Source organism: Aythya fuligula, chromosome 1, assembly GCF_009819795.1.
Source record: "Aythya fuligula isolate bAytFul2 chromosome 1, bAytFul2.pri, whole genome shotgun sequence".
In the NCBI taxonomy this organism is placed as follows: Eukaryota; Metazoa; Chordata; class Aves; order Anseriformes; family Anatidae; genus Aythya; species Aythya fuligula.
The window spans coordinates 191736391-191759347 of record NC_045559.1 but is presented as its reverse complement, the minus strand read 5'-3'; the positions used below and the strand labels follow the sequence as shown (position 1 = coordinate 191759347).

At 39.1% G+C, this 22957-nt stretch overlaps 1 protein-coding gene across 3 annotated transcripts in view; it reads right to left on the bottom strand.

The window, feature by feature from the left end:
* Positions 1-22957, bottom strand: part of PDGFD (platelet derived growth factor D) — a 140921-nt gene that overhangs the window by 52351 nt on the left and 65613 nt on the right. For 2 of the 3 annotated variants that reach the window (XM_032190312.1, XM_032190324.1), the window contains exon 2: positions 3948-4152. In XM_032190312.1, the coding sequence (XP_032046203.1) occupies positions 3948-4152 (205 nt within the window). The remainder of the gene's footprint in view (positions 1-3947; positions 4153-22957) is intronic. The other variant, XM_032190318.1, reaches the window with a different exon arrangement.

Below are 22957 nucleotides of genomic sequence, written 5' to 3'. Positions count from 1 at the left end.
TTATAAATGGTGTACATGCCTGCTTAGCACGAAACATACTAAGCTGTAAGCTGCAAGCTACTGCCTGGCTGCTCAAATGGCTATTTCTGGTACTCCTGGAACATGGCAGACAGTATTCTATACAATGTCGAAATAGCAATATCAGGCATTTAGACCTGCTTGCTACACAGTAAACACACGCATTGTGCTTCACATGGTGGATAAATAATTTAGAGATCTGATAAAATATTATTTAAGGCAGGCTGCCTGAGCTGAGCAGCTGCAAGCATTTGCGAGCTTGGTGGTGGTCCCTGAACTCCCTGCGGCAGCGGCCACTGGCTCCTGTCTGCTGTGCTGGGGCAGGAGCCAGGAGAAAAGGAAGATGCTGGGGGCACATGGGGCAGTACATGCTGCTGAAAGGTGATTTTTAGGACCTTCCTTGTAGGTGGAATATGCTCCTGCTACATTACACCCTGGCCAGGTACAGCTCTGGTGCTCCTCAGTCCAAACATGGCTCTGCCAGGAGCAGGAAACACCAAACCCCAGGGATGGGAGGATAAGGTGATGGTGTTTGCTACCATGGCCTATTTGTTCATGTGCTTGGGTCGTTTATTGAGCTCATTTATTGAGCTGGAGAAAAAGAAGAAAGAGGCCAGAGTCCTGATTTCACTGCATCTTTGAGAAAAACAGTCCCTCGATATCCATGGAGCCAGAATTAGGCCCCACACATTGCAGCCAGCAAGGGAGAGGTGATGACAAGGTGGGCAGTCAGAGCACAGGCAAGGGGAGACAGGGAGAGCTGCCATCCCCAGAGCACAGCTAAGCCTGAAAACCTTGGAGGACTTCACTCAGGAAAGGCTTTTATTGCCAAAGCATGTGTTCCTTCCAAAGAGGGAGTTTAATATCGTTAAATGACTTTTAGTAAAAATGTGGTATCAAAGAGCTCCCCATCCCCTGGGTCTGTGGACCAAGTGCCTGCCTCTCTCACCACTTGTGGGAGTTGAATAGCTCTGTAAATAACAGACCTGCTTTCCTTTTTCTGCTGAGAGCCCGTGTAAAAAAAAAAAAATCCAAGCATGATGCAGCTTGAGAATATCAGCCCTGCTGCTTTTACATTCACAACCCCCAAATTACACAGGACAGAAAATAACAGATTCACCATAACTGAATCACTACATCTGCCCAAACCCTGCTGAAGCAAACATTTTTTTGTGACATTAGAAAGTTTAGTTCAGGACTGAGGTAAATTTGTCTTGGTCACTCTCCACCATCCTCTGGCCAGGCCCATTTTCTGGTGGGGATGGATGTGGTACCCCAGAAGAACTCCCCCACCGCCCATGCAAATGTCCTCCACTGCCTCTGGGCAGTGCATCAGCCCCTTTGCTGAGCTGGCAGGTACAGATGGGGCCATACTTTGAGGTGGTGTCAGCTCAAGGACACTTAGGCTGCCCAAAGCCCGTGTTGTTAACTCCTGCCCCAGTGCCCTGCAGGCCCAGCCTCTTGCCCTGCCACCTTTCCTGAGGCCCTGTGCCAAACAGATTGGCTCCTCCAGCAGCATCCAGTAAATACATTTCCTAACACAAGATGTTGTGTCATTTTCAGTAGGAGATTGAACAAAACCTTGTAGGCTTTTGTGAAAATTGCCCTGACTGGCTTCCACTTCCTAAGACCAGGAGCCAGAGCAACTGCTAGCAAAAATGGGGCAAAGCCCTTCTAAGTAAGTTTCTCTGCTTTCAACAGCAAAGATTTGGCTGCAAAAAACATGGAAGTAGCTGCAATTTCTGTTGTATATGTGCATCCACAGAGCCTCAGAGGCTGCATAACTTAATTGCTTTTCAGAATCACCCTTTATCAATTACCTGTGGAAATGCTAACAACACTTCTAGAAAGATCTGCAAAACCTGAAATATTTCCCCCTCTGAAACAGCTCTGCTAAAATGTACCTTTTCATTCCTTAGCCTGAATGAATTTCAATCAGTTCAGCCTTAATAGTATGCAAATTACAATAATTAGCATTAATGAAAAATTGAAAGAAAACACTAGGAACTTTCTGGAAAAAATCATAAAGTCAAAAGCAAGTACAAAAGGAATCTAAGGTGCAGAGACCCTGAATAACTTGTTCAATACACACAGCATTCAGACACACGCTCTACTCACAGCATTCATTTCAATTAAAAACGTGCCTAGCTGTCTGTCTAAAGCAGCACTGGAGGGATTGTCAGGCACTAAAGTTGAAGAAAAAAACTAGTTTTGAAAAATATATCAGGCATTAACAAAAAATCTAGCTATGCATACAGAAACGAACAGGCTTAAAGCCATTACAAGTTGTCTCTCTGAGAAATTCCTCGCTCTGGAAGTATACTAGGCAAATAAAACTGCAGTAACTCCAGGGACAGCTCTGTTTCTGAAAATAATGTGATATTTTTCCAGCTTCCATAGACATATGGATTATGGAAGGTCTTTGCTTCTTTCTGCATCCTAAATTAGCTTCTCTGGGAAAAGCAGGCCGCATGCCTTCCAAGATGGTCAAAGTCCAGAATTCCAATAATACCTTGACTTCCCCTCATCATGCCACCACCTTTAATGACTCTTAAAAGAAAATATTTCATCTTTTTCCATGGCAAATTAGCTCCCTGTTTCAAAGTTGCAATGATTTAAGGTCAGCCACAGTTTATCTCCTATGTAAATATTAACAGGCCGCTTCTGTATGCATTAGGCTTTCAATCTGCAAAAGTGTTCGAGGTGCTAGGAGGTAACTTATTACTGTGCTGCTGATCTTAGACCAACAGCACCCGAGCAGAGCAGAAGCTGCCAAGACAATAAATACGCAGGGGAGGAAAGCCAGCTTCAGTCTGCATTCCTTTATTGCTAAATGGAAAACAAACCTGCAGAAATGGTTCTCTCTATTGGTAACGCAGAAAATCAACAAAGCAAAAACACAAAAAAGATCCACCCTGTAAAACCCTGCAGAGCTACCAAGTCCTATAAATGCAAATTAATTGACAAAGAAGATAAGATAAGCAGGGGCTGGGTGTGCAGAAATTCTTACAGCTGAGTTCTCTACATAGATAAGGCACAAGTAACGGCATGATCAGGCAAAGAGCTGGAAGCTGAGACTTGAGCTTTTGAAGTAGACAGCATCACAGCAATCTGGCTTTCCGAGCACACAGCAAACTTGAGCCTGCTGTCCCTCACAGACCACATAGTTGAACAAAGGAAATATAAACAAACCAAAAAATTGTTATTTATAGCATTTTAGTGAATGCTGGAGAGATTCAGCTTTGTGCTCTGCTATTGCAAAGCGGTTTATCCACCTGGGTTAATCAGCCAGATCAACTGGGCTTATGGTCATTTTGGCTTAAAAGAAAGAAACAAAGGAACTGCAATACAGTAGAGTATATTCTATTAGATATATTACTGTGCAGAGTATACTGATGTTTGTGGGCCTACATTTAAAGGATTTAAAAGAAACTGTGCCAGTGAAGAATAGCATTAAATAAACAAATAATTTGAAGAACTTCATTGTACATTTCAATGCATTTTTATCTGTCCCTCACATCCCAATACATACACATACCTACTCATGAATTCCTCCCAGTGCCTTACACCTACTGAAAAAGATGTGTTTGTCTGGCTGAAACATGACAGAGCTGATAGAGGACAAAATCCTATTAAAGTAGTTTCTGAGCTGTTAGGTAGCTGGATTTGAGTGTACAAGTGCATTGTACCTGGAATGTTACAGAAGGACTAAAGCCTGCCAAAACTGCTTCAAGTCTAGGGCAGCTCAGTTTGTGATAAACTCAAAGACCAAGGCAGCTTGGAAGGAACTCGTGGAAGCTTGGGGCTTGAAGCAGGGCCAGGGTTACTCAGGTTTTGGTTTGTGGTGTCATGCCAATGTTCACGCCGTTATGCTAGGTCATACTAAAGAACTCTTTGCAAACTTCCACACAGCACGGTTTGCCACTCACCTGCAGATTTCATTTTCAGGCTCTTCCAGTCCAAACTGATTATCAAAGGCGAGCTGGATCCTGGTGCTCTCTGGGGAGTGGAGCCGCCATGTCAGCAGGAGGTTCCTGGGGTAACTGCTCGGGAAGCGAGGACTGTGAATGCAGCCGTTCCCTGCCACGCTGATGGTCTCTTCTTTTCGGTACAAGTCTGTGAGGTGATTGCTCTCTGTTAGTAGTCACAACTTGTAGAAATTAGTATGTTGTTCCAGTTACAGGAAGGCAAAAAAATACAACAATTTAAAAAACAGAACAAATTATTTGCATTTAAAGTCTGTGACTTCTTAACACTTTTTAAAGTTGGAACTAGGAGCATTCATTATTAAATAGGAAGCACAATGTACATTCTCTTAATTCAACCCCCATTAAACAATAAGAACAACAATACTCAATTGTATACAGTCTTTATTTTATGATAAATATATCATTACTTTTACATCAATATTGATTATATAACTCCCTTCTCACCATTTCAGTTTTAAAACAGAATTTGAACTTTAATAAAAGTTGTAAACATAAGAACAATCAAGTAAGACAGAGCAAAGTGAAAAGGCAAACATCCTTGTTCCCCAAATTTGGTGTTCTGGGGAGAGAAGCCCTCTAAGCAAAGCAGCAATAACAAGGAAAGAGTGACTGAAAATTTGTTTATTGTGCTTAAGTATTTCCTCTCAGAAGCATGTGTTAGGTCACATCCTGACAGTCTTCTTATGGTGTGATTCTTCTGGTGTCAAAGGATCATTAACACAAGTACGTACTCCACACTTACAATGACAAAACAGAAATCAGAAGCTGGCTCACCCACCACCATATTGAGAAACTTCAAGACAAACAACCAAACTCTTACTTAATTAAAATTTCACAACTTTGCCTGAGCAAATACTCAATTGTTCCTAAAGTTTGCTTATACTGAGGTAAAACTTCAGCTGCTGTAAATCCCTTACTCCAAGGATAACGGAAACCGTGTCAAGACCCAGATCTCTAAAAGTCAAAGGGTCCTCTCAATTGTGCCATGTACTTGCATTGTCCAGCTGTTACCAATAGTGGGATTTGACTCCCAGCACCGACAAATGGCAAACAACTAGATTTTTGTGCATTGAAAGTTTTAGTGTGGTGAAATTTCAAAGATCAGATGGCTTCAGCGCAACATGCAGTTTCCAGTCAAGATATTTGAATCTGAGCCTCCACGTGTGAAATGGCTATCTACACTCCCCATATGATGCATGGAGATCTTGAGTAACTGAGCCCAGCTCAATTACTTGCAGATTTCTAACACCATTTACAATACCATATGATTTCCTTCGTGGTCTCCATGAGGATGGAGAGGTCCAGCAACACATCTATCAGCCTCAGACAGAGTCCTGTGGAAGCTGTGCTGTCTCACAGAGCCACCTGTGTGTCAGCAAGCTGAACTCCTCAGCATAGCCAGAGGGACCTATACTCTGACAGGTCTTCACTCAGTTACTCAACTGCATTGAACAAATGTTAACTAATGGGAACATGGGCACTAGCTTTCATGTAAACATCTGAGCTCTGGTGTCCTGATCTTAAATTGAACATCAGCACCAGTTCTCTGCTGAAGGTTTGGTCAACCTCCACTGCAGGCAGCCTAAATGTAAAACCAGTGCCTTCTCCTGACTTTGGCTATTGAGGAATTCTCCCGCCCAAACCACTCTACTTAATTTCAGGACCAAGACTCAATAATACACTGAATATCCCTCCTTTCCCCCCCAACTAACAAACAAACAAACAAACAAACAACAACAACAACAAAATAAGCAAATACATTTTGTTTGTTAGCTAAATAATTATGGAAAATAGAAACCCAGAGAAATGTTGCAAACTTCATGGTAAGTGAATTTAGTTTTCAGGTGGCTTTTCACTGGTTCCTGGCTGTAAATACCACCTTCCAAAAAGCTGTAAGCAGTGTGAATGTGTGTCAACAGTTCATTGTACCCTTCTGACAAGGTAATAATTCTTGCATCCAAACAACCTGAAACTTAAAAGTCTGTGTTTCTTGTAAAAATCTCCAAAGATCTATTTGTGACATCTTTTTAAGATGCTTTCATTCAAGATGAAATGTTTTCACACCCTGAGCCATCCTTTCTAACCAAATACAGCCTTGACTAGATAGTTCACAAAGTTTTGTTTGTTTTGTTCTGTTTTGACCAAGTGATTTTGCACTGAGAAACTGACTGAAAATTCAGTGAAAATAAAGACCACCCACAAGTCAGTTTTGTTGTAATTTCCATCAGGAGCATCTATAAACAAGGCTGTTTTCTATATATATATATTTTCTGTAACAACAACAACACCAAAAAAAGAAACCAACCAACAAAAAAAAAATCTTTTTTTTTTTTTTTTTTTTTTTTTTTTTTCCCCTAATCTGGAATGAAACAAAATGTCCAGCCAACCCTACTGAGTTCCTTCAGAAATGCTGAGCAACTTTGGACTCTGAGAACACCCAGTACACCCACCCAAGAGGACAGAGGATATTCACAGAGTCCAAAATGTCCAGAAAAATGGATAAGAATAAAACAGTTTTGATGAAAGCAAATCCTGCACTTTTGAATGAAGCAACCATTCCCTAAGCCAGAACAAAGGTTGCTGTATTAAAACATGGCAAATTCCTCCTATACCTGAGAGTAATTTATTTAATTTATTTTTTATTTTTTCCCTGGGCAGCAAATTCTTTCAATTTTCCCACTATAACCACACATTTCATTGGGGGATTCAATGTGGTTCATCTTTCTCACAGAAGAGTTCCCCTTTCCAGCCAGATATGAGCACAGATATGGGCTTGTATATGTACCCCCCCAAAAAAAATCTGTTCATGTTACTCAGCACACCAGTAATGAAAGCATGTTACCAATGTTCTTGTTCCTCAAGGAGACATGCTCTGTCAGTTTTTAATTTAACTAAAACTCTGAATCCAACAGATTGGGGTGCTCTGCCCCTGCTGACTAGATCAGAGCAATGCTTGGCACAGTTCTGCATTATCAAAGTTAAATAGGTAAATTGAGAAATAAACCAGCACATTGAAAAGCTTATAAAATCAAAGCACAGTGACTTATCTCTATCATAACAAATACAGTAATTATAGAGTAACTCATTATAAGGAAAGGCTAGAGGGAAGAATGGGAGGAGAATTCTCAATAAAAATATAACAGGATGAAGGTATGGCTTTTCCACACAGAAAGAAAATCTGTTTGACAATAATGGACACAAATGCTGTTTCTATAATCCTTCACAAGGGATGAAATGCAAAGCCTTCACTTGACACTGGAGTAGACTCTTCAAGAGCTTTCAAACAGTTTGATTCCCTCTTACCTCTGTCCCCATGTGCTAATTTTCAGTCTGAAGTAGTGCAGCCAGGAATTAATCTACAGTTTTCTAATAGGATTTTCAGTGCAGTTTTGTAGAATTAACTGGTTAAAATAGACATGGGAACATGGTCAACCCAAATTTTGTCTCTGGAAGTTGGCCCCTCACAAATTGTTGAGAATCTGGGAAACAGCTTGAGGAGATGTAAGCAACTCCTGTATTTCTTGTAGGAGCTAAGACATGAGACTAAAATAACAAGACCATTCCAAGCAGACAAGCATCACAAACATTGTCTTCATCAGATACACCGGGGGAACTCATGGAAATCAGGTACTGGACATGGGGAATGTCAGGAAAAAAAGAAAAAAAAAAAGGAAAAAGATGTAGGCAAAGGAAAAGAGAGTACCTCTTTCTTTCAAGGCACACAACTGTCCCAAGCTGTAATGCAATACAATGCAGTATTATACAGTGTCCTGAATGCCATGTAGTAACTGTATTCCTTAATGCTTTATGGTACTAAATAAAAGATGACAGTGGTTAATACACTACCTGTCACATTTACAAAAAAGCATATAAAATCATTTCACAATGAATAAAGGAAAGTGTTAAGTCATAAGGCAAAAAACAGAGGCCGTTTAAGCAATACACACAAGGAGGATATTCTAGATGGCAGGAGCTAGAAAGACATCCTTACATATGGGGGAGGGAGCCTATTTCATAAGAAAGATGAGTGAAATGGAAGCTGGGAGACATTCTTTGCAGTAAAGCAATTCCCTGCAGAGGCTGAACTGACTGCAAAGCAACTTTGTCTATATTTTAGTTTTCTGGATGAACCTATCTTTTATTCCCTTAATTCTTGCCCAACTAATAATTTTAAACTTACTGGTCTATACTACAGCCTTCCAGGTTAGAGGAACTCATAGCTTATAGAAGATGCATGTTCAGATGTGTTTGCCTCCCGCCACCTGCATGGAGATATCTGAGTGTGATACACAGGGGGAAGTCCAGCCCAATACTCTGAAAATAGGGCTTGTCTGAAAACTGTCCCCAGCACAAGTTCCCAGCACATCCAGTGATTATCCTTCCCAGCTAGGGCATGCTCTCCTAATGTCATGCTCTGTGGTTGCTCTGGATTTCTGCATTTCCTAGTAAGCTTTCACAATGTATCTACATGCTATTGTTGAACCTGCTCCTAGTCCTGACATACCCGATACAGAAAGAAGTCTGCTTTTATTATCATCGCTCAACAGACAATGAATTCCTTCACTTAAAATCAAAATAAAACCAAAATGCAATTACTGCTTGCTAATAGCTGAGCTGCCATCTGTTCTTGGATATCCATTGAGCAAAGAGAGTCTGTAAGTGCCAATTGCTTCAGAAAGGAGAATTCAGAGAATGACCTTGTCTAAAGGCCTAACCAATAATATGGAACATTTAGTCCCACTTTTGTAAGGTTTCTGAAGTTTTAGCCTCACTTGTAAAAGCGTTTTTCTGTGCATAAGTTTGCTTCTGTCTTTCTTCTCCTTGTACATGTACTTGTAGAAGTTGGCCAACATCAATAAACTTTGACACAGTTGTAGAAACTGAAAAGATACGACATTCTGACATGCTTTATGACAAGAAGTATACCCTCTTAAATCCCATGGAGCATAACCTGATGAGCTCATCCTCTGTTACAGTTCGGGAGAAAGTTGCTGGAAACCATGTGAAGTTCATTTCATCACTTGTGAAACTATTTGTTTTATTTCAGGAAATAACCTTGGGAGTTTGTATGTGGGAGTTTTCCAGATATAACTCTCCTCCCCCACTGCTGCCGTCTTTGAAACAAATACAGTGGTCAATGGTTTGCCACCAGTTTTTAAACAAAGGAGATAACCTTCGGGGAGAATAATAGCTCTTCAGTTCCTTCAGTTGAAAATTAGCCTGATCTAAATAGCTGAATCCTCTGAGTGAGAAGCAAAGAACAGTAAAACATTTTTGAATCCAGGCCACAAATCATTTAATCCTGGGGACAAGCATGCCAAACAAGCTGTATTTATGGCAGCCTGTTCAGATATTCATTGGCTTTTTTTTTTTTTTTTTTTTTTTAATTCCTTCAACCTCCTGCAATAAGGAGAAACTTTATTTGTTATCCATAAGGTTCTGCATAAATCAGAGAAAAAAGATGACAGACTTCATGGTTGAAATAGTGTATTTCATAACTGGTCTCAGCTTGTTGGGAAGATATAAAACTGTAAGGTCATTTACCTAGTTAAAAATATTATGCATATATTTTTAGTAAATATCAACAATAAAATGAACCTTGGATAGTCAACACAATATTATGTTTCTTCTCTCTAATGAAGAAAATAGTACTACATGGTAGTACCTGTCTTAGACATCTCTGTCATTTCAGGGGCAGAGCTTCAAACATCTAGCTCATTTCTGCTCCTATAGACAGTCATCAATAAAAGATCTGCAAAAACACAGAATGGGCCTGCATGGGTGTCTGCGGAGCAAGGGGGGGAATGGGTTGGGATTGCCATAAATGAGAGTGAAATAGCACTTTAAGCCTGTCCAGACTTCAAGTTGTAAATTTAAGCTCACTAAGTGGGACTAAACTGGGAAAGCAATCATTTTGGAATAAGACTGCATATGTAAGGGCATATCAGGCCAGGGGATCCAGTCCAAAGCATTACCTTAGATTGTGTTCAGCTCAAAGATCAAAACCTAATAAGAAAGTGGGATTTTAAGAGAGCAGGATTTTAACACCATCTTGTATTCCTTGCAAGCCAGTTATCAAGCAATTAATAAGTGGGCCCCAAACCCACTGGGAATGATGAAAGACTCAGTCAGGTAGGCTGGCCTCTGAACTTCAAACAAGCAGCTCAAGGTACTTGCTCCTTCTCTTATCAACAGGTACTTACTTTTGATGAGGAACATGTAAGATATTCCAGACATCAGAGTTCAAATCCAAAGCATGACCAATGCTGTCACTGAAGTAATATCAAAAGATGCTGTGTGCATGTTCAGCCAGATTCAGATCTGACATGCACTCACCCAGCTCCCTCCAAATTTCTGAGTCATGTGGCTAGAATAATGTTTTATCGTGTATATAGGGTATATCAAAGCATGAAAAACTGAGCTGTATTTAAAAGAAGCAATATTATCCAGTGCAGAATACCAGCACCGAAGGTGGAGAATGGAAAAAAAAAGAAACATAACAACACTGTCTAAAATTCACACACAGAATTCACACACAGAATTCAAGTCAGAGCCATCATCCATTTTATAATAGAACAGTTAGTAGTCAGTGTGAGTCTCTGTGCAGAAAACCCCACGAGTCTTGGAATTACATATTCAATCTGCTGTTTAACAGGACCTCAGCAAAGACCACTCACAAGAATATTAAGTGGACAATTGATAAGGAAGTCCAGACACATAACTCACAGAGACAGCCTGTTACAGTGCTTCTCACTATAATAAGCATTTTTTAATTCTAATTTAATAATATTTGTACTGTTGAATGGTTACCACCATAACTGCTTTATGAATGCAATACTTAAGAAATAGTCCTGACATGAAGGACAGACCTGCCTGGATTTTGGTGAGATGAAGAGGGACTCTTCTGTGTCACCCTTGGTAAGCACCTTGTTAAGACTTGAACTGTGTTCCACAGATGAACACTGAAAAAACAAATCCTTACTTGTTTTTATGGAGATAACAAACTCTGTGACATTTGCTTTCTGTAGTGAATTTTATTACTTGCTTTTATTTGACCTCTTGATAGAGATTTCATTCCACACAAAAGGACATGCCGAATGCCATAATTAAAGCAAAAATGTCTATAGAAAAACAACATATGCTACGCCAACATATAAAATATGTTGTTAACTGCCAGTTCTTTCATGGGTGGTTGTGTTGCAATGGATTGGACTTCCTGCTGGACTCTTACACCAACAGCTGAATGTATTTTTCTCTTGAGATTCCATAATTAAGTATGAAAAAGGAAAATGCATATAATCAAGAACATGTAGTTGTAATGATGTGGAATAGGACCAATGCAAATAACCCCATGATCATGAGAACAAAAATACAGAAAACCTTGAGAAATTGTTTCAGAAAAATAAAGGAAATTACTTCCCTGGTTCTGCAGAGAACACAAAGGAAACCCAGTAACTGAAGCGGAAGTTTGCAATGAGTTCTGACACCTCCATGAACAGGCTGGTACATAGCAAACTTGTTGTAAGACTTATCAGCAGATGTGTAGTGCCTCAAACAAGACCATAATAGACACAGCTTTTAAGCATGAATATCAACACTGGACTTTGGCTCATATGGGTTTGCTAAGTGAAGAACTGGAGAATTTAAACTAGAGAAATTTTCTTGTTTAGTAGTTTCAGGTAAGCAGGCCTGTGCAGAAAATTTCCTTTATGTTCTTCTGGTGTAATGAAAATATACTAATTTTCATTTTCCTTTCATTGATTTTTAGATGTTTATGACCAAGGGCTATTTTTATCAGAAATCTGGTGTCATTTGTTGTAAAAGAGGATTTAAGATATTGTTATAGAAACTAATTCAGTTAAACACTCCTAAGATTCAACAAGATGTGGAACTACCTTAAAGAAAGAAAAATATTGATAAAAGGAAAAGACAAAATCAGTCAAAAGGGGAAAGGTTTCTCATGCTAAATATATTGTAGCAGATTACTGAGTGGAAGGTCATATGTTAAAACATTAGGCAGTAAATGAAAAGACTGATTCAAAACACAAATCAAAGCAATTTTCTCTTGCAATATGAGTTTCTTTACCCTCTATATCAGCACTGAAACTCTAGATCCAGAATCTCTGGAAGGGATTGAAGTGTTTCTTCTTAAAATGCAAAGTCTGGCAGACATCTTTTCTGTGGCCTGATTTTGTCAAAGGCATGTTTTTAGTCTGTTAGGGTCAGTATATGACTAATTGCACAAAGATAAAAATATTGAAGTCCCCCCAAGCTAGGCATCCCATGTTGGACCTGGTAGCTGAAATGAGACCTGGAGTACTAGGTCCAGTGCCAGACTACCTGTTATGCATCCAGGGAGAAAATGATCAGGATCAGTCTATGGAGTGTTAACTACCAGAAGTTGCACATTTGGCAGCAAGCCATCTCTACATACATGTGCTCTCTTAGGATTGATAGCCATGTATGCCCTCATTAAGACAGGTATCTAGACCTTTTCAAAGAAAAAAAAAAAAAAAAAGAACAATGTAGGCAGATCTCACTGTAGGTAGTCCTTTCCTTTTTCTATAGTAGCCTAGCAGCAAACCTTTGCAAGGAAATGGGAGGTTGTGTTGCTCTTCTTGTATTTGTTTGAGAGAATTCAGACCACATCTGTCTCCTCCCCAGGGATAGATGGGTTCTGGATGATGCTTCCAAGATGGGCTGTCCATTTGCCAAGAAATAGTTAGAGGTAAAATGCACAAGCAGTTCTTGGAGCAGAGGCCAGAACTCAAAACTTAGCCACAAAGGAAGGAGCCAGCAACTTTCTACTTTCTGGCTCCAAGGCATCCTGTCCAGGGTCTCTGACAGTTTAGACCAGAGTACACCATGGCTCCCTTTTAGCCCTCATGCCTGAGTTTTCTTATGATGGAAACCACAGCACTGGGGCAAAGAGGACAGCATACATTGAGGTCTTTTCCCAGCATGGAGGCAGAACACAAGTAAGACCCTGGGGAAGGTTTTCTATCATTTAGATAAAACCCATGTGCTGAGAAACGTTTCCCCAGTCTGGAAAGCAATTTAAGTTGTACATACTGAAAGCACCGTATGCTTTAAATGCAGAGGATCTTTCCTGTAAGTGCTTAGGATTTTCTCCAAAGATTTGGCATCAGAACACTGCAGAGCTGTCGGGTGGATAGATACTGCAATTTAACAAAGTTTCCAGGCACATTCATAAAATTCTTGGCTGTGGCCTTCCTTTACTGTTATGATCTTGCATCAGAAGATCATCTGGAGATTTCCTTAATCCTGCACCAAAGAATGAAACAAGATGTGGCACAAATACCTGGTGGGAGAACTCATTCTTTGCCAGTGTATAGGGATCATTGGCTGCGAAAATGATGCTGGTGTGCATCAGCACAACCCACAAGCTCAGGTGCTGCTATGCCACATGTAGCAACAGTATCTTACACCAGCACTGCCACATTCTGATCACAAAATTAGAAATGGAGTTGGCTCTCGAAGTTCCATGTCCATATCCCAGATTCCCAACTACTTTCTGGAAAAAAACAGCTGGTTACCAGAAGGAAGAGATTTGAAACATTACTTCTAGGCTAGAAAGGGATAGTTTGAACAACAACAAAGAAAGAATTGCTGAGAAGTTGTGGAGCTAAGCCATCACTCAGGCTCAACTCATACTGCTGCCCCATGCAGTCCCTGCTACATCCATACCACCTGCATTCAGCTCCAATGGTACTGGGCTTTATACATGTCAAGCTCATATATATGTCAGTCCCAGCTCCAAAATGAGTGTAAGGATGGTAAGCAATGAGAATCACATCATTTTTATGTACCAATGTGGAATTTACGTTCACTTAGTGATACTGACTGCATGAATCAAGCCTTGGTTTTCTTACAACTTAGTTGTCTTGCTCTTTCCTCACTGTAGTGCACAACGATGGAGGGACAATGGAAGCAGTAAAAAGGCACACAAGGGTAAAGGTAGTTCTGAGGTCAGCTGATGGGTGTTCTGCAGTTCTCTGACAGTGGTTGTCTCATTGATTTTGCTTTCTGTCTATGTGAACCTGACAATTTCACTGTCAATTTTGTGGCAGCTGGTGATTCCAATCAACGTTTTGTATTTGTACACCACAGAAACAATGTGAGGGAGAACTTCTCCTCTGAAAATTTTACAATTTACAAGATAAAGTCTAGAAGAACTAGGAATTCTAAAGATAAATGATTAACATTCAGCAAAACAGCGATGGGACAAAGAATTGCATATGTCTTTCCAGATTTCTACTGCAAAACCCTAATTGGGCAATGACCTTAGAAAACCAGGTTTTGTTCTTTACCCAGAAGCTCCTCAAACAGGATGGAAAAATACAATTTTTAATAATAATTAAAACAACAACAACAACAATAACAAAACAGTACTTTCCTCTTTTCCAGCAAGTTAGAGCACAATAAAATGAACATATGCATGGAGGTTTTCTTCCTGAGAGAATGATTTTCTGTCCTATTAAATAATTTTCACCTCATGCATTTTCATCTGAAAAAACAAAAAAAACACCACCACCACCACCACCACCAACAAAAAAAAACAAACACAAAGATCAGAGCAGAACTTGAACTTCTGCTGCCATGTATTCTCAAACCTACTGTAATACGTTTCCCTGTGCTTAGGTTTGCTGCCAAGAAGTTAAGAGCAACAAAAGATACTGCGTGAGCAGATGAAAACACATTGAAACCTGTGTGGAGAAAACCATATTCAAGACTCCCCTAAGACTCTGGGAACAGACAATATATATCTTTATGTTCTGAACAGAGTTGAGTATAGTGTTGGCAAATCAAGAAGTAATTAAATAATCCTTCACTTTCATGGGCCTTCAATGAACTCTCTCTTTTAAACAGAAAAAAGGAGTCCACAGTGTAATCATGCTGGAGGTAATACAAAGCTTCAAAGTTGTCCTTTGACTGCAGGTTCAGTGAAACATTTGACAGAAAAAAGAATTGAGCAGTTACAATGACAAATTCAACCATCTTTGTCTCCAGATCTTGCAAGCAGGAACCCAAAGCAGCACATTTCACTCCTCCGGCTTTCAGAACACACGAGAGACAACATTAACCAGCAGACACCCTTAGCATCCCCTCAGTCTAAAGCTTCCAGACAAAAAGTGAACTTGATTTGCCCCTACCTAGCTGAAAGACTAGTTCAGTCAAGAAATGCCAGCTGATGCTCGGGCAGAGGATTTAAGAGAGAAATCTCAGGCTATCCCTTACTGCTGTTGACCTAAACTGCAGACTAAAAAAGCAGAGAAGTAAACAATGTTGGGATGCACACTTCTGGCCACTAGACAGGAGCCTGGTAGCTGGCTGAGGCATGACCAGGGCAGGTCCCCAGGAGCAGTGGGACCCTGCATGTGGAGAGTGATGCCAGACCTCCAGGGCTTGCAGCCTGTGGGCTGTTTTTTGGCAGCCCTATTGTGGGAAGTCAGGGGGTGCTTTTTCACTGCTGTTTCACCCCACCTCTATGCAAACATTGATGCTGCACATCTAGATGAACTCAGGTTCCCAAGTCACTTGGGTTCTGTTCAGTAGAAAGGCACAACTGTGTGTTCACTATTTAACACAGCTTCAAGCAGCTGTTTGGCCAGAGGAGCAGCATGATAAGAGGCTTATGTGACTGTGATAAAAAGAGTGAGAAAGTCCAATAAACACAATATTCTTATAACATTTCATTTTGTGAACATTCTGTATCAGAGCTATTGAATGGAGACAGGGACATACCGCACCATTGCCTAGGCATTTTTTTCCACACTAATGCTTTAAACAATGAAGCTTACCTTTGCATCCTTTGGACTACACAAACAAGTGACTTTGTTTGCTTTGCATGTTTTGATGGCATCTAGGATTACAGTCCAGTAAGACAAAAAAAAAAAAAATAACATCAGTCCATCTCTCCTTGTAACTAGAAATGAATACATTGTGATGCCATTTTTTAAAATAGCCTCAGCAACCTTGAGCCAGACATCCCCAAATTACTGCACCAAGAAAGGAAAAATAAATTCACCATACTACTGCATAAGGTTTAGTCAGTTTCTAGAGAAAAAAAAAAAAAAGTGTGTGTGTGTGTGGGGGGAGAATAGTAAAAGCTTTTTTATTGCATTTAAAGATAGGAAAATAAGAGTTACAAGCCACTTTACTCTTGCCAGGTTGAACCTCTGCCCAAAGGAGGAAAAATGTTCGTATGTTTGACCCATGAAAGAGAAAAAATAATAATAAAAAAAATCAGCTTGGCAGAGCAAATATGAAAACATGATTTACTAGAAATTTGGTGTCAAAAATGTATTTGTCCAGTTTCTATTTGCTCGCAAAAATTCTAGACAACTTTTTGTTCTGTTTTGTTTTCTTTTATTTTGTATTCTTTCATTTTGTTTTGTTTTATTTGCACTTTCATTGTGCTGCAGTCATTCCTGCTGAGTTTATCAGTCTTTTCCATGGGAGAATTGTTCATCAAAAGACAAAATTTTAAACCTTTCTTGATTTAGACTTCAGAAGTCCAACTCTACAGCAGACATTTAAGAGTATGTAATAAGATGAAATGGCAACAGCCATTTTTGGGTTCCCCAGTGTGAAATGTTCTGTTGTTTGTTGTTGTTGTTGTTGAAGCTTAGGCTGTAATTAAGGAATTACCACAGTGATGACTCTGAGAACCTTCTAGTACAAACTACAATTAAATAACTGACACCTTTGGTAAATAAAAGATGTATTGTGTGTTACTAAAATCAGTTGTGAGCAGTGTAAATAGTGTTTTACTTAGCTCTGCACAACTGTCGTACAGCTGCTGGCCTGCATATCGGTTTGATTCATTTAAAGTGGTTGGTTGGCTGCTTTTTGTTGTGGTGGTTGTTTTGTTTGTTTGTTTTGTGTTGTTTTGTATTCTCACAGGATGCTCCTGATCTCACAACAGTTTCCAAAGCCTCACCTGTGATTTTTTTTACTAAAACAGACTTGAAACATTGTAAACCTCCCCTGTTTTTATGAAGATTGAGTCCTTCCACATCAGCCTTTTCTCTCCTAACTGCTTGCAGTTGAAGCTGCAAAGACTGGTGAGATGCTGAACTTGGCTACACCCACAGGGAACATTAGCTCAGGGAAACTGCAGCAGTACTGGGAGAATTTAAACAAGATGTTTCACCCCACTTGCTTTCCATACACTAGATTTTCCAACTCAGTTCATATTCTTTCAGTGTAGAAGACATTGGGCAACATTTTGGTGCCATCATCCCTTGCTTTTCTTCCTGAGAACCTCATAGACTAGTGATGTGATGGAGCATGCTATTGCCTGGGCTGTCAATATCCATGCTCTCTCAGAATTACAGGTCCTTAAGTGTTTCTCAAATCCACTGTGACATGAGCAAACATTATCAAGATTTGTGCAGCAAATATTCGGCAAGGAGAAGGCAGCTCTCCCTCCCTCTCTCTCTCCCTTCTGGGTGCATCAGGGTCAGTGCTAGCACTCACTGGTAGAAGGCAATGGCATTCCCCAAAAGTAACCTGAAATTCCAGAGAGCCCACAGGTCACAGCCTGACAAGGGTGGCCAACACTGGAGTACAGTTTTTCTGATATATTGTTGCAAAGTAAAGGCAGCAAGTTGTCTTTCTGATTCATTCCCTTTAATTACGGGACTGATAATCCCCAACCTGCCAATTCAACTCTACCCATATGCACATTTACTTGGCTATTTCATACATAAAGCTTTAAATAAACTCCTTTTCTATTTTTTTGCTCCCACTTTTTAATGGATGCAGAGAAATATTCTGTCAAGAAAGAAACAAATGCTCCACTAAACCCATCTCAATGGACAATTTGTTTCTTCAACACAGCATTTAAGTAATAAAGAAAGAATAAACATAAAATTCTCCTACAAAATAAAATGAAAACACGCTTAAAAATACTTGCCTGAGACATATTAGGATGTTAATAAACTTAGATCAGACATTTACAGATGAAGCTCATTCACCAAATCCATTTTCATAAAGCAGCAAGACAATCTGGAACCAGAACATTCGCTTGTGTAAATCAGCAGCATCCTTACAGTGGTCACAGCTACTTACACCAGCTGAGGATCTAACCACAGTAAGAGATGAAAGAGGAAAGAGAAAGCTGTAAGAGCAGGATGCAGAATCAGAGAAACAGCAGGAGCAATAAATGACTAGCACAGTGATACACTGAAGTTATGATAAATTGAACTAAATCGGCTATGCTGATATCAGAAAAATCTAAAACATGCCTCTCTGGCCTAGAAATTAGAACTGAATTCAGCCAAATATATGTATTTCACTCAACACTTTTCACATTTTAATGGGGTTATAATTTTCAAAAAAGAAATCAAATGGGCAGTAGGGCACTCTAAAAAGTCTCATATACCTGCGCTGGGGACACTTGTATGACTCAAACGAAACATCAGATCATCAACTGGTGTGAATCAGTATTGTTTGGCTGACTAAATTGGAACTGGCCTCATTTTTAGGCCTGGGATTGAGCTCGTAGTGAGGTCAACTGTTCTTCTTCAGGCAGTAACAGGACCTTGAACTCCCTGCCTTACTGTAGAGCAGCATAAACACCTTTACCAGAATGATTAGTGCCCATGTCAACATGGGCAATGTAATCCTTGTCATTTTTTTTTTCTTTTCTTGCTCACATCTTTTGACCAAAGTTTCCACTACTATATACCAAACTAGAACACAGGTGTTGAACTAGGAATTTCACATTAAAAAGCATAGTCTATCCCACAGAATTACTGAGATGCTAGAACACTTGTGAATTTTTTAGAACTGATGTTATTCCTTCAATATCACATATTAAAACAAGCCCAGAGGAGGGCCACAAGGATGATCAATGGGCTGGAGCACCTCTCCCATGAAGAAAGGCTGAGATGCCCCATCCCTGGAAGTGTTCAAGACGAGGCTGGATAGGGCGTTGAGCAACCTGATCTAGTGGGAGGTGTCCCTGTCCATGGCCAAGGGATTGGAATTAGATGGTCTTTAAGGTCCCTTCCATCCCAAACCATTCTATGATTCATTACTGACATCATCACCAGAGATAGTTTCAGGCCTTAATTCAAAATTCTCTAAAATATTATCAATAGCAGATTCCTGGGTATAATATTTGAGTTTGTTTTCTTTTTTCCTCCTTGAATAATCTGAAATATTTCCATGTAGCCATAGACACACTGCTTTTAAGAAGCATAAGAAGCAACTCCTGAAAGAAATACTAATTAGTAATTAAAAGCCTATGAATCAATTAGGTATGTATTAAGTTCTTCACATTTTCTAAGTACAGGTTGTTGTTTGTGTCAAGATGCAGAATTATCAATCTTCATGTACTATAACAATTTGTCAAGAAATCCAAGGGCAAAAGAGTCAGCTCAAATAAACTGAGTTTGGATGAGCTGGTTCTGAAAAAGCACAATGACAATAGCACATTGTTAAAAGATATATTAAAGAAGGACAAAGAATAAAGTCCACTGCAGGCTTGAAACAAGATATAATGAAGAGAGAAATAAACAAAAATAAAAAGTAAAAAAAAGTGTTTTTTTTTCTTAGTAGAAAAACAGTGAGACTGTACAGCATGGATGTAGGGATTAATTGCTCTCTCCCCTCAAAAAAAAACCAAGAACTAAAAAGCTGGACCAACTATTAGAGAGGAATAAAGTTTGTTAAGAATGACTTTCTAGAGAACATAATGCACAGATGATTACCAAGAAGCCTGCAGACTGTTTTTTCTCTCTGATAAAAAGGAGCAAGAGGCAAAGGCTGTCAAAGCATTTGACATTACCATAAATATTTAAGGTTAGTGGAAAGACACTGAAGGTAGTATTACTCTCCAAATTCAACAGTGGCAGATAAGTGAAGGGAGATTTCTTGGGACAAGAGACATATCAGAGCTATAAGTTGCTATCATCATCATAGTAGTAGTGGTAGTATTAATAAACACTTAAAGCAGAGTAAGGCCAAGGCTCCATTATGCCAGCTGTTGACAAATATAATGGGAAACAAACTGTTGTCCTAAGAGACTATGTATTGAACAGATATTACAGAGGGAATTTTAAGTTATCTTGGGATTCAGACGAAATTTACAATTCAGAGAAATTGGACACTGGATCATTTAATCCAGAGAATCAATACACTTATTATTACTTGTACTCTTTGTCACACAAATTGTGGCTAGATCCAATAATGCCACTTGGGCATCTTATTCTTACTAAAATTTAGCCTTGCTTCTTAGGTTCCCAAGAGCCTGGAAGCACCTCATTTTCTGCAGGGCTTTACCCTCAAAATTTGTCACAGTCCACATCCAAGAGTTACCAAACACTGACTGACTGAACACAAATTATTCCTGATCCCATGTTTAGAAGAGGCAATAGTTATTTTCTAGCAGTTTATAACAGCTTTTCATGAAGCATAAAGTGGAGCAGCAGGTACAGTGGTAGATGTCAAAATATTGATCTTTTTAATTTCCATGCATGCAGGTACTAAATATTCACAACTATTTTTGAGGATCTGGGTACACAGCTAATACATTTGAGCATGTATACTCCTGGAATATATATATATATATATATACATATATATGTGAATAAGCAAGTCTATGATTAAATTATAATATTTTTGTACAGGCTTATGCATTTACACTGATTAATAGAAAACTATTTTTACTCCCATTACTTGAAAAAGCTCTCTTGCTGAAAGTAAATATTGATTAAAGTAACCATAAACAGTGCTTCTATCAGCAGTAAAGCCACTTCAGCTACTTCTTTCATAGAAACCTCAGAAAGAACTGTGACAGAGCATTATTATTGCAAAGAATCTGTAGACATCACAAGTATTTTTTCAAGTGTTCATGTTATCACAGGAAGTAATACAATTATCAGAATAGGCTGGATCTCAAAATGTTTTATTTCCCCCCTCACTGCCATTGCCAGCATGAATAAAAGAAACAAAGCAGACTGAAACTGAAAAAAACCTCAAACCACCATCAAGTTGCAATTAGTTATTATGAAAAGCTCTCTTGTTATAATATCCTTTATTCTAGATCCTGCTTGTCATTAAAAAATAAATTGATTATTACAGAAGACACACAGGGGCTTAAGCACATTCCGAATGAAAAACAGAAATCTGGATAGAAAAGCCCCCAATGTTCTTGCCAAACAGAATTAGGGGAAGATGGTATTTGTGGATGTTCATGTCGTCTCTTTCTTAGGACATGATCTTATCTTTGAAGTTGCGTTAGTTTCAGCAGCAATGTAATTGAGCTTCAGTTTTTCATTCATGCTGGATTTTGTTTCTTGCTTCTCTTCTGCCTCATCTCATTTTCATGGTTGGGAAAGACATAAACCATATAAACAGATGGGAATTTGCTATATTCGTTAATATGTTGATCAACCACATCATCTGATGTGTGAGTCTTCCTTCCTTTCCTTCCCCTCCTTCTACAAACAAAGAAAACTACTAAATTGTTTGCATCACTGGTCATGATGATAGACAACACATTTCTCATTTACACCTCTTTGAACATATCACGGTCCAGACAACATATCTGCACCTAACTTAACCATAGATACCCAATACCTGCCCCTAGCTCCCTCCTCCTTCCCATCCCCATCCCTCCCCCCCCAAAAAAAAAAAAGAAAAAGAAAAAGGAAAAAGAAAAAGAAAAAGGAAAAAGAAAAAGAAAAAGAAAAAGAAAAGGAAAAGGAAAAAGAAAAAGAAAAAGAAAAAGAAAAAGAAAAAGAAAAAGAAAAAGAAAAAGAAAAAGAAAAAGAAAAAGAAAAAGAAAAAGAAAAAGAAAAAGAAAAAGAAAAAGAAAAAGAAAAAGAAAAAGAGAAAAAGAAAAAAGGTACCCTTTTCTGCAAGACCTAGGACATCCATGCCCATAGCTTCTTTGGTCTTCCACTGGGGTTGGTAAAGGAGCATGTCATAATTGCCTGGGGACACCTCTGGTGAAAAAATATCTCTAACACTGACTACTGCTCTTAAAATGTATGTTGGCAGGAAACTGCATTTCTCAAGATTCAAGGCCTTTTCTGAACTGGGCACCATATGATTATGTAGAGCCCTTCTGCAGAAGTTGCCATGATGACAAGAGGTGGGATAGGAAAAGAAGTGGAGAAGGAGCATGAAAAACAGTTCACTGAAACTATAAGTAACAGGAATATATAAAAAGCAACAGTCACTGAACATTCATTACTAATTTTATCTAGTATTTTCCAGTAGAAAAATAATACAGCTCCAACAGTCTAAGGATAGCAGAGAACGTTTGCAAGGAAAGGTAAATTATTTTACTTAGAGTAGGTGAAACGGCTTAAAAAAATCAAAATGCTTTTGTGCGCAAAGTATTTTCATCAGGTCTCTCCTCTTCGTGTCTGAGTCATCTCAGTGATTTTCACAAATGGATTTTTAGTGGCCTCAATACTTCTTATGAGGGATCCATGAATGCAAGAAGGACAGATGAAAGACACTGGCAAGACTACTACAATTTAGACTACTGGTCTCCTGGAAGTGAACATCTTGGGGAAAATGGAAAAGGGCTAAAACACTCCTGACTTAACTGGCTTTCTGTCTGGGTGTAAATAAGATGTCAGGGCTGGACCCCATTTTTTTTTTTTTTTTAAGAAAACCCATAAACAACAATCATAAATACTTTATTCTGAGCATTTTGTAGCAGTAATTAACAAACACAGATTGCAAAGCTCTTCTTACAGCTGTGATACTGCTTTCTAAAAGATGCTTAGGAAAGACATGATACTGTTCCCCATCTTAAAGCTGTCTTCTAATAAAAGTAGACACTAATTCCAAGTAACATTCAAAGCACACGGGGGAACAAAATCAATATTTGGCCAAAGAAATCAAGGAAAACAACTCCTTAGCAAAATAACAGTGTTTTTCAGACTCCTACATTCCCAGTT